The sequence below is a fragment of the Sylvia atricapilla genome, chromosome 27, assembly GCF_009819655.1.
Source record: "Sylvia atricapilla isolate bSylAtr1 chromosome 27, bSylAtr1.pri, whole genome shotgun sequence".
Taxonomy (NCBI): Eukaryota; Metazoa; Chordata; class Aves; order Passeriformes; family Sylviidae; genus Sylvia; species Sylvia atricapilla.
This window is the reverse complement of record NC_089166.1, coordinates 1,055,602-1,067,414: the sequence shown is the minus strand read 5'-3', so window position 1 is coordinate 1,067,414 and position 11,813 is coordinate 1,055,602. Positions and strand designations below refer to the sequence as shown.

Sequence of the window (11,813 nt, the reverse complement as noted above, 5' to 3'; positions counted from 1 at the left end):
GGTGGGCTCGTGGTTCCCAGGGGTGCCGGGGCCGTGTCAGCCAGATGGAAACATCCCGGCAGCGGAGGGTGGAGGCTCACACCAACCCCCCGGCCCTTTTAGCACCTGCTTTACCAGGCTGACGTTGTTCGCGCTTGTTTCATTCCCCCCTGACACCTTCTGCCGCAAGAGCTGGACACGCTTGAGAAACAGAAACGAAAAAAAACCGAGAAGAAAGTCAGAGGATCCTTTTTTTTCTTTTCCCTTCACTTCCTTCCCAGCCCGGGTGCGACACAAGCACTGGGTCTTTCCCCTTGCTGCTGCCGGGAGACTCCGAGGATTGGTGAGACAGAGGGGGCTCGGGACAGCGAGTCCCACGGCGTTTTCTCATCCTGGTTTGTCCCTTAATAAGAACTGGTTTGATCCAAAACCCCTCAGCCTTCTCCTGCCTGGAGCCAAACCCCTTTAAAGGCTTACAGAAACCTTCAGTTGGTGGTGTGACAGAGAGATCCTTATCTGCTGATAGCTGTAATCGTGATAGAGCACAGAGGAACTCGTTTCTCCTGTCGTCGTGTTGAAACTCGCTGCCTAACGCACAAAAAATCCCATAAAACTTCCGGGTGCTGGTCTGCATCCTTGGAGCATCCCGGCCGGCTCCTGCTCCCGCGGGGAGCGGTCCGGCACCCAAAACCCGACGGTGCCGGGAGGGGACAGGGAGGACTGAGTCACTGCCACCACCTCCTCGGTGTCCCAATTCCCCAGCCGTGCACTGAGTCACGCTCCCCGCGCCGGCCCGGCGGGGACCCGGCGGCGTTTTCCCACCCTCTGCGTGGGTCGGGTTCCCAAATCCGGGGGCAAGGGGGTGAGCAGAGCCACCTCTGTGCTGAGCGACAGCGGGAAGGGACATTGGAAATGCCCCCAGCTCTGGCACGGCCATGGGGGAGCTCTGCAGCCCCGGGACTGTCACCGGGACACGCGGGTGCAGCACAAGCCGGGACAAGGCCACGACTGTCACCGGGGCACCAGGACGGGGGCAGCAGGTTTGTGTCACGCCTGATGACCCCCTCGCTGCCCCGGGAGGGAAGTGAAGCCCCCGGGGAGCCGCCGAACCGGCCCCTCCAGCCCCTCCAGCCGGGTTATATCTGGCGCCACATTTGCATGGCAGCGAGTCGGCACCTGGCAGCGAAATCCTCGGGGGATCGAGGACACGGGGAGCGGCTGGCAATTGTCACACGCCGGCGACAGGAAAGTCCCAGCAGACGATTGTTTTTAGAAGAATCTACTTCCAACCCGCACGGCTCTGACCCCTGCGGCAGCGCCTCCAGCTCGGCACCCGCGGGGCTGCTGCGATGGTGGGCTGGGGGTGATAGTCCTGGCCAGGCTCGAAGTGGTGCTCCACGGCCACGGAGGATGCTCCAGGTGGGAGGTGATGCTCCTCGGCCTCAAACACAACCCAGGTGCTCCCCAACCCTTGGGGATCTCCTCACCCACAGCAGCTCCCTGTCCCCCCCTCTCTCTGCCCAGGACGGCCGTGAGCAATGCCGAGAGTGGGGCTGGGGCTGTCACTGCTCCCCCCAGACCCCACTGCCCCCCAGCCACACTGAGCGCTGGGGCTCACCCTGCTCCCCCCAGTTCTCCCAGTACCAGCCCCATTGCAGCTCCCCTGGGCCACCGGGGGACACCGTGGGGCTGGGGGTGTATGAGGGGGGTCCTGTCCTCTCTCAGCCCCGTTTCCCACACCTGTGCCTTTGTGCCGGGGGCCCCCCCTTGTTGCTCCCTGGGGCCGGGCAGAGTCACCCCCACCACCACCACCCCCATCCTGCCCCCCAAGCGGAGAAAGTTAGTCAAATCTGCAGAAACCGCAGCAGGGGGGGAGGCAGCGACACTGTCACCGCTTTGATGTCACCCCTGCACGTCCCACAGGTGCTGCCATCACCCTGGGCCACGGTCCCACCGCTGCTTATGCCATTAACTCGTGCGAGAAGCGGGGGGATAATGCAAAAATATTTCCTTCCCCACCTCCATCCTGTCCCCACGGTCCCTGCAGCCGGCGGGGCTCGGAGAGGCCACGTGCGAGGCACAAGGAGCTGCAGCCGCTTCCATCCAGCCCTGTCACCCCCATCCAGGGGCTGGGGGTCCCTGCAGGGCTCCGGGGGCCGCTCCGGGGAGTGCGGGGGGAGCCAGGAAGGTTTCTGAGCAGCGGGGCTGATTCATGCCGGGCCTCCTGCGGTTTCCCCCGGCGCTCACCTCCCGGTGCTGTCACGCCAAGTGCCCACACGCCAGCGCCCAGGGTGAACCCACCCCGCCGTCACCCACCGGGAGCTGGAGGGGAGCCCCTGGGGCAGCGTGAGCTGCTGGGCTCCCCTGAACTCACCCTGCACCCAGTCTTTGCCATACATCCCACCCCCACTGCGCACCGCACCCCCTTTCCACCTCAAATACCCACCCCGTGCCCCTCTGAACGCACCACACAGCCCTCACACTCTGCTCTCTGCCCTCCCAACACCCCCTGTGCTGCCCCAGTGCCCCAGGGCTCAGTGCCAGGCACGGGTGACACAGGACCCCCCAGCATGGGACATTCCCGACCCCACAGCAGCGCCTGGAGGGAGGAGGATGCAGCACCAGGGCGTGACGGGCTGAGGTCCCCTGGGTGTCACATGCCCGCGGGTCGGAGGCACAGGTGTCCCAGGGGAGCAGGAGGCAGGCAGCGGGCAGCTGCCAGCCCTTCCCGGCCCCGTCACGGCTACTGCACTCCCGGAGGAAGCTGCTCTGCCTTGCTCACCAGGCACTGGTTATAAATACCCTCCCCATTTTAATGCAGCGGCGGCTGGAGCTATTTCGGGCCGGGAACAGGAAGCGAAACCCTGCACGGGTCCCGGCTCCCCTCGCCCCCGCCCCCGGGATGGGCTGGGCAGTGCCCAGGGGCCACTGAAGGGCTTATCTGAAGCCCAGGAGCCGCGCACCCGCCTTGACCTTCTGCGCCTGCCACCGGAGCAGGCGGATGGCGCGGAGGCCGAACCGCAGCACCGCGTCGTACTTGAACACCAGCTTGTAGAAGGCGTCGGTGATGAGGGCGCCGCTGGGGTCGGCGTGTTTGAGCGCGGCCATCGGTGTGTACGCCACGTTGGTCTGGTGCCGGAACGGGGGCCGCGCCGCCTCGATCACCCGCAGGGTGTGCTGCACGTGGACATGGGACTGTCCCCTTCCTGTCCCCAGAGCCCCGCCCCAGCCCCAGCCCACCACCATTACCATCTCACCCCTATCCCCTTTCGACCCTGTCTGCATCCCACCCCCGTATGCATCTCCATCCTCATTCCCATCCCCTCCCCTCCCATTCCCTTCCTATCCCCACTCCCATCCCAACTCCTCACTCACTTCCTATCCCCATCTCCAAGCCCTTCCCATCATACCCCCATCTCTAATCCATCCCACCTCACCCCATCACTATTCCTATCCCATCGCCAACTTCTTTTCATTCTATCCGTATCTTATCCCACCCCATCCCATCCTACCCCTATCTCCATCCCTTCCCATTCCATCTCCCTCCCATCTCCATCCTCAGCTCCTTCCCATCTTATTCCAATCCCCTCACCATTCCTATCCCCATTCCCAGCCAGGCTCAGCCCCATCAGGATGGAGCCATCTGGGTGTGAGCTGCCCCACTGTTGGCTGGGCATCGCTGTTCCTTGTTAGGGCTAATTGACACCTCTGTGCAGCCCAGCCCACTGGGGCCCCCTGCCCGCCTGTCACCTCTGCGATGTCCTCAGGGGTCTGGCCCAAGCTGGTGAACACATCCCTGGAGTTCCTCAGGTAGAGCTTGGTGAAGATTTCGGCTGTCTCGGGGTCGGTCCGTGAGTAGTCGGCACGTTCGGCTTCCTCGTACAACTTCGTCTCGAATTCCGTCATCACCGGCCCCGGCTCCACCAGGCTGATCCTGCCCAGGGATGGGGCACTGGGCACTGGGCACCCCCAGACCCTCCGGCCCCAGGGGCTGCACGGCCTCCTGCCCCTGCACTCACGCCACGTTGAAGCGCAGCGCCTGCACCACCAGGCTCTCGCAGAAACCCTCCACCGCGAACTTGGAGGCCGAGTAGATGTCATTGAAGACGATGCCTGGATGGTTGAGGAGTCCCGGTCAGGGCTGGGTGGGGGCTGGTCCCCCCAGGGCACCCCATTTTCCCCTACCCTGCAGGCCCATGATGCTGCTGATAACGACGATGTGGCCCCCGCGGCGCCGCTTCATGTCGGGCAGCACTTCCTTGACCAGGCGGACGAGGCCGAAGAAGTTGGTGTCCATGAGGCTCTGCATGGCCGCCAGGCTCTGGCACTCCAGGGGTCCCGCCATTCCCACCCCGGCATTGCTGACTGTGGGCAGGGGGCATCAGTGGGGTGTGCCCTGGGCACGGGGATCCCTCACCCTGGGCATGGGGTGTCCCTAGTTCTTGGGGTGAGTGTCCCCAGCATGGGATGTCCTGGATGTGCAGGGTCCCTGGTGAAGGGGGTCCTGGCATGGAGGGTCACTGGTGTGTGGGGTCACAGGGTCCCTTATGCATGAGGGGCCCCTGGCGCAGAAGACCAATTCTCAGAGGTTCCCCAGAAAGAGACATCCTGAGTTTGCACCCTGGTGCAGGGAATATCCCAGCACAGAGGGTCCCTGGTGCAGGGGGTCCCTGGAGTGGACAGTCCCCACTGCACGGGGTCAGGGTCATGAGGTGTCCCTGGCACGGAAGATCCCCTCGTTGGGTGCAGCAATAATCCCCAGCACAGGACAAGCTTGCCTGGACAGCCCCCAGCACAGGGGTCCCCATCATGGAGGGTCCCCACACCGGGGTGACACTGGGAGGGGAATCCCGGGGCTCACCCAGGACATCGACGTGGCGCCCGGGGATGCTGTCAAGGCAGGCGCGGATGGAGCCCTCGTCACACACGTCCAGCTGTTTGATCTCGAGCGTCCGGCCCAACGCCGGCCCCGCCGCCGCCGCCAGCGCCTCGCTCCTGCCCACGTTCCTCATGGTGGCGATGACTGGTGGGGGCACAGGCAGATCAGCCCCCGTGGGCTCTCCCTGGGGGCTTGGGGGGGTCCCTCCACCCCGCTCACCTCGGAAGCGGCGCTGCTTGTCCCGCGCCAGCCGCACGGCCAGCGCCAGCCCGATGCCGGAGGAGCAGCCGGTGATCAGCACGGTCTTGGGAGCCATGGCACGGCCTCCCCGCCGCGCTCCAGCCCCCCGCCTTTATAGCAGCTGCCCCAGCCCCAGCCCCCCCAAATCCGGGCCCTTAATCCCCGCTGGATAATCCGCCCTCCCGGGGATTTGCGGCGGCCGCGTGGCTGAGCCGCACGTGGTGCCCGGGGAGCACAGAGGGGCCTTTGTGTGGGACCCGGGGCACTGTGGGGACACAGAGGGACTTGGGGACACTGCCAGGCTTAGGGACACTGTGGGAGATGAGGACGCTGCATGCCGTGTGTCACCGGCACTGGGGGGCACTGGGGATGGGAAGGAACAAGGCAGGAGCTCTGCAAAAATAACCTTTATTTTCACTGGTATAAAACATGTCCCAGTTCAACTGGCCTCGTGGAGATGTGGGGGACATGGTGATGGGTGCCCCCCTCGTCCCCACACCCCGGGATCCTGCTCCTGGGGCCCCAAAACCCCCCTGGTGTGGGGGCAAGGAGTGCCAGGCCCCTGCAGAGACACTCGGGGCTGGTGCTGCAGGGTGGAGGGGAAAAAGTGCTTGAGTGTGGAGGTCCTGGCGGTGGGCTGTGCTGAGCTGTGCCATGGTGGCAGTGCCAGGCTGTGCCAAACCATCCTGGTGGTGCTGGGCTGTGCCGAGCTGTGCCATACTGGCAGTGCCAGGCTGTGCCAAACCACCCATCTGTGCCAGACTGTGCCAGACTGTGCCAAACTGTGCTATGCTGGTGGTGCCAGGCTGTGCCAAACCATCCCTGGACTGGTGCCAGGCTGTGTCAAGCTGTGCCAGTAGTGCCAGGCTGTGCCGTATCAGTGGTGCTCAGCTGTGCCAAAACTGGTGCTGCCATATCAGCAGGACCAGGCTGTGCCAAACAATCCCAGTGGTGCCAGGCTGTGCCAAGCCATTCCCTGCCGGTGGTGCTGGGCTGCATCAAGCCGTGCTACATCAGCAGTGGGACTGAGCCAAAGAACGCCAGCAGTGCCAGACTCTGCCAGGCCACTCTGGCAGTGCCAGACTGAGCCAAACCCCGCCATGCCGGTGGTGCCAGGCTGTGCCAAACCCTCCCAGTGGTGCCATGGCGTGGCTCAGAGGGCCACACAGGTGCAGTAGTGCCGCAGCTTGCAGGGCAGGATGCCGCGGTTGATCTGGTGGAACTCCACGAGCTGGATGAGGTCGGCAAAGCGCGTCTGCCCGTCATCCATGGTGAAGTAGAGCCGTCCCTCCTCCTCGCTCTGCCGGGGGGCTGCAGGTCAGGACCTCTCTTTCTGACCCCCCCCCGTCCCCCCCAGCCCCACGGTGGCACTCACCGGCAGGATGAGGTAGTGTTTGATGCGCTGCAGGTGGCACAGGGACAGCACGAAGCCCTTGGGGTTCCGCTGGCTCTCCCGCACCAGGAAGACCCTGCGAGCCCCAGGGGTGTCACTGCTGACCCCAGGTCCCCTCTGCCCTCCTGCTGTCACCCATGGGGTCCCACAAATTCACTATGAAGATCTGGGAATAGCCTGGTACCCCCTGGAATCCCTGGGAGTCTCTGTGTCCCCCCAGGAGCCTGTGTGTCCCCCAAACCCTGCAAAATCCTGGGAGTCACAACCCTGCAGGGATCACTCACCCCCACCCCTACACATGTCCTGTGTCCCCCCAGGAGCTGCAAGACCCTGTAACTCTTGGGCTCCTGTGCCTCCCTGGAGTTCCATGTCCCCCCCAGGAGCCCCAGGGTCCCCAATCTCCCCACCCCAAGGTCCCCAATCCCCCCACCCCAGGGTCCCCAATCCCCCCACCCCAGGGTCCCGTACCCGTCCACCAGTCCCTGACGGCCGATGAGCTGCTGGGTGTCCTCCCGGGAGATGCGTCCATGGAACCAGGGCTGGGTGCGGTGGATGGCTGTGGAGAGAGGGGTGTCAGGCTTGGGGGGACCCCCACCCTGGTTTAAGGACCCCCGTTGGGCACTGAGCCCCACATCTCACCAGCACTGAGCGGGGAGCTGTGGCAGGCTGTGGGCAGGCTGTACCGGTGCGTCGTCTTCTTCTGGGCACACAAAGGAGGGGACGTTAGGGTGGGCTCATGGGGCTCCCCCTCACTTCCCAGCACCCCGACTCACCCTCCAGGCCTGTGCCTCCTCCAGCGCTGCGGTCAGCACCTCGTTGGGGTTCTCAATCACCCGGCCCGTGCACCCTGAGAAGTCCATGGCCACCAGGGCGTTGTCGGAGACGCTGCGCTGTGGGGGACAAGGGGGTCACCGGAGGGTCCCCACGGGCCAGGGGCTGCAGAGGGCAGGGGACACTCACCAGGGGCGTGGGGCCGATCCAGGGGGGTTGGCTCAGTCGTGCCTGTGCTTGCTGGTAGTTGCGGTAGAGCTGCATGCCGTACTGGGGGAACAGCCCTGTCAGCCGTGGGGCCGTGCTGTGGGGTGTGGGAGCACCCAGGGACACCCAGGGACCTCACAGCCACTCAGTGCAGGGGTGGGGACCTCTGCATCCACTCCGCATGGACACAGGGACACCCACCCTGAAACATTTTCACTGGGATGGGGTCATCCCTCCAGCATCCCTCTAGAACCCCTCCACATTTCTCCCCTTGTATCTCTCCAGCATCTTCTCAGTATCTCCCAAGCATCCCCCCATCATTCCTCCAGAATCCCACCGTTATCCCTCCTAATTCCCTCCTAATTCCCTCTCGTGTCTCCCCAGCATCCCTCTGCCATCATCCCAGCGTCCCCCCAGCAGGGGGCCGGTAGCACCGGCTCGGGGCTCACCTTGAAGAGGCGGAACGCGGCCATCCAGCAGCTGCGGCTCTGCTCATCCTCGCTGCAGAGCAGCTTCAGGCCCTTCACGCCGCTCCGCACCTTGTGGGGCTGCGGGAGAGGCCGGAGCCGTCACGGGGCAGCCCCGGGTGGCTCTGAGGGGACAGAGAGCCCTTGGCAGGGGGAGGCGCAGGGAATGACCCTGCCACAGGCAGGGACATCCCCACCTTGATGCAGAAGCCAAACTCGGTGGGCGTCCCGTAGAGCTTCTTGCCCTGCGTCACGTAGTAGATGTTGGACTCGGTGAGGTCAGCGAAGTACTGGAGGTGCCGGGGGTCCTGGGGGTTTGGGGGTGTCAGGGCTGGCCCTGCTGCACCCCCTGGCCATGCCCCCTCTCCCCAGGACCCCCTGCCCTCACCTTGGAGGTGCCCTTGGTGGAGTAGTAGAGCCCCGAGCGGCGCAGGGAGAAGTGGAAACGCTTCCAGACCTTGCGCCCGGCCTCCCGCAGCTGCAGGAAGCCCTGGATCTCGGGGCAGCTCCCAGAGTTGAGGAAGTTCTGGGGGGACACGAAGGCTGAGGGGCACGGCGGGGTCCCCAGGGCACGGCGGGGTCCCCAGGGCACAGCTGGGCACGCTGCCCCATACCTGGATGAGCTCGGAGTGTGCCATGCTCTTGTTGGCCTCCAGGCAGCTGGACACCATCACCTCGGGGAACAGCGACTGCTGGGGGACAGAGGGTCAGCAGAGACCCTTGGGGTGCTCAGGGTCCCCACGGGGGGGGCTCCAGGGGGTGCCCACCTACCGCGTTGCTCTTGAAGAGCTCATACTTGGCGAAGTTCTTGCGGAACACGAAGCGGCTGTCGGCACCCGGGGCCCAGGAGCTCTGCACCTCCACCACCGACTCGTGGTCCTCCAGGCAGCGCTCTGGGGGGACAGGGGGTCAGCAGGACTGGGGGTCCCCAGGGCCGTGCCCTGCTGTGCCCCCAAGGCCGCTCACCCAGGGCCAGGTGCTGGTGCAGCTCCACCAGGGCCCAGCTGTGGTCCTGCAGCGCCCGTGTCCTGCGCACCAGGGTCTCGCACAGCTGCCGCGCCGTGGTCGCCGCCGACGCCTCCAGGAAGCGGCACGCACCATCCTCACCAAACACCTTCACCACCTGGGAGGTGGGGCAGGGGGTGTCAGGGTCCCCCCGGCACGAGGGGACCCTGCAGAACCACGGGTGAGACCACCCCTGCCACCTCCTGCTCACCAACTCGTGTGGGAGGTGGTCTCAGGGTTGGGATCTCCCCTTCCCAGTCCCTTGACTCCTGTGGGAGGTGCTCCCTTCTCCAGGGCTGAGGTCTCCCTACCCAGCCCCTTGGCCCCCTGGCTCAGGAGGGTGGGACCTCTGTAGAGGTGTCCCTGTCCAAAGGCTGAGACCCTTTCCCAGACCCTCAACTCACATGGGAGGAGGTTCCTGCCCCAGAGCTGAGACCTTCCCCTCTCCCCAGTGCCCTGACTCTCACTTCACATGGCAGCGCCCTCCTCGGGGAGGTCCCTGCCCCAAGACCAAGAATCCCCTCCCCAGCACTGGCAGGGGTGTCCCTGTCCCAGATCTCAGCCCCCCTTCCCAGCCCCCTGCCCCTGACTCACATGGGAGGTGCCCTCGCGGGGGGGTCCCTGTCCCAGGGCCGGGCTGCTCAGGATGGGCGAGTTGGAGGGGCTGCAGAGCTCGGGGAAGGGGTTGGGGATGCTGGGCAGCGACGACGCTCGTGGCTCCTCCTGCGGCGGCTGCCGGCTGCAGGTACAGGGGGTGAGTTCTGTGCCCTCTGAGCACCCCCTGAGCACCTCCTGCTCCCCCCTTAACATCCCTGAACCCCCCCAGGCCACACACCCACCTGCTGCCGTGGATGAAGAGGGGCTGGGAACGCTTGACATCGGGCAGCCCCTCGCCCCCATCCCGCTCACCAGGACCCCCATCCTGCTCGGGGGGCTCCCAGAGGCTGCTCTGCTGAGCCCCCCCCTCCATGGCATTATCTGTGGGGAGAGAGGGGGTTTGGCACCGTGTGATGGTCCTCCTTCCCTTGGGGGGGCCGTGGCCACATTTGGGGAGCCATGGGCAGCCCCTGCAGGACACCACACCAGGCTCCACGTGGTCTCCCACCCCTGGCACCCACCCAGGGGGATTTTCCTGGTGCCCAGACAAGCAGGACCCCAGCTCTGGGGGTCTGGCTGAGCCCCAGGTGGCCACCAAGGGTGTCCCAGTCCCCCCAGTCCTTGTCCAGGTGCTGGGGGCTGGAAGCTGATGGTGAGCACAGCCCATTATGAGACCCCCAAGAATCTCCCACATCCCAGGTGGGACCCACACCAGCACTGAGGCTCTGGGGGCACTGGGAGATGCTGGCTGAGCCGTGCCGGGCCGATCTTAGCCAAGCTGAGCTTTGCCAGGCCGAGCCGTGCCGGCGCCGCGGAGAGAAGGAAGCCGAGCGTGGCGACGGCGGCGGCTCAGCCCAAACACCTCCTCGGGTCCGGCCAAACCAGTTCTGGCGGCCGCTCCCAGCTCCACCTCACCGCCCTGGCATCCGGGCCCGGGCGGCCGCGCCGGGAGCCGGGGGCGAGGGAGCCGCCGTGGGAACCGCCGCCAGCCCCCCCAGCGCTGACACAGCCCCTCCGTGTCCCCACCCACGGCCGGTGCCCGCGCCCACGCCGTGCCACCCTGCTCGGACACCGGGCACGCTCCGGCACCGGCTCCGGCTCTGGAGTGACCCGCGGGGATGTGTCGCGGCCCCGCCAGCACGTGGCACACGTAACACACACGTGGCACCCACGGTGGCACTCGGTGGCCACAGGGCGCTGGACCTGGCGGTCCCCGGACAGCGTGTAAAGCCACGTTAATCATTCGCCCGCTGCCCGTACCTGTCCCCACCTCCTGCCACCTCTCAGGGTCCAAGTCCATGGCTGGGCAGGGCTGATATCATCCTCATCCCATCCCTGTCCCTGTCGTGTCCCTGTCCCCATCACAGCATCCCGCTGGGACCCTCTGCTCCATCCCTGCTTCCTGCCCCGGCTGTGCCAGGCCAGGTCCCCCCTCCCTGGCCAGACCCCGCGGTGATCTGGGGACACAGGGACAGTCAGGGGTCAGGTAGGGTGATGCTGCCGGTGAGGCACAGCAGGGGACACGGGGGGATGTGACAGACAGGGCCCTGTGACCAGGACACTGCCCTGGCACCAAGCCACAGCCCAACCCCATGGCCTCAGGTCACCCCGGTGTGAGCCCTGTCCCGGTGGCCGTGGCAGGGCTCCAGCAGGGTGGGGACACACAGGGTGTCCCGGGGGCGTGGGACAAACGGGGACACAGAACTTTGGGCAAAGAGACAGGGGCCATCAGGGTCACAGGGTGGGAAGCTGGAGGGGGTCAGGACCACCGGGATGGGCCCCAGGGCCACCAGGGCCACAGAGCAGGGGGTCCAGGGGCACTGGATTGAGGGGGTGGGGTCCCAGGGCAACAGGGCTGAGGGACAGGATCCCAGAATTGCCAGGATTAAGGGATGGGATTCCAGGGACACCAGGGTTAAGGACTGGAATCACAGGGTCACCAGGATAAGGGACAAGGTGCTGAGACCACCAGGATTAAGGAACAGGACCCCAGCTGTGGGTGGGGGTCCTGGTGGGTGCTGAGGTTGGGGGGACAGCGCTCCCCAGGAGCACAGAGGCAGCAGGGGAGCCACGGCGGGGTGGCAGAGGAGGAGGAAGAGCCGGGAGGAAGGCGGGAAGGAGGGAGGGAAGGGGTGCAGGCGCACTGAGAGGTCCAGGGTCGTTCCCGGCTGGATGGGGCCAACACCCCTGGATGAGCCGCCACCCTCCGGCCCCAGCAGCCCCCAGCCCGGCCCCGCTCCTACCTGCAGCGCCTGCCGCGTCCCGGCACCTTCCC

General features: G+C 65.9%; 2 protein-coding genes across 2 annotated transcripts; both read right to left on the bottom strand.

Moving 5' to 3' along the window:
* Positions 1-2,570: 2,570 nt before the first annotated feature.
* On the bottom strand, positions 2,571-5,174 carry RDH8 (retinol dehydrogenase 8). Its single transcript, XM_066336634.1, has 6 exons — positions 5,078-5,174; positions 4,841-5,002; positions 4,165-4,344; positions 3,999-4,092; positions 3,730-3,913; positions 2,571-3,156 (listed from the first exon to the last, which is right to left on the bottom strand). Exons 1-6 carry the CDS (start codon positions 5,172-5,174, stop codon positions 2,917-2,919), a joined length of 957 nt encoding a protein of 318 aa, XP_066192731.1. The 3' UTR covers positions 2,571-2,916.
* Positions 5,175-5,501: 327 nt separating this feature from the next.
* On the bottom strand, positions 5,502-10,120 carry GRB7 (growth factor receptor bound protein 7). Its single transcript, XM_066336633.1, has 14 exons — positions 9,781-10,120; positions 9,536-9,680; positions 8,903-9,059; positions 8,708-8,829; positions 8,551-8,628; positions 8,325-8,462; positions 8,134-8,244; positions 7,919-8,017; positions 7,452-7,532; positions 7,265-7,381; positions 7,131-7,191; positions 6,960-7,047; positions 6,474-6,567; positions 5,502-6,398 (listed from the first exon to the last, which is right to left on the bottom strand). Exons 1-14 carry the CDS (start codon positions 9,909-9,911, stop codon positions 6,252-6,254), a joined length of 1,569 nt encoding a protein of 522 aa, XP_066192730.1. The 5' UTR covers positions 9,912-10,120; the 3' UTR covers positions 5,502-6,251.
* Between the last annotated feature and the right edge of the window lie 1,693 nt (positions 10,121-11,813).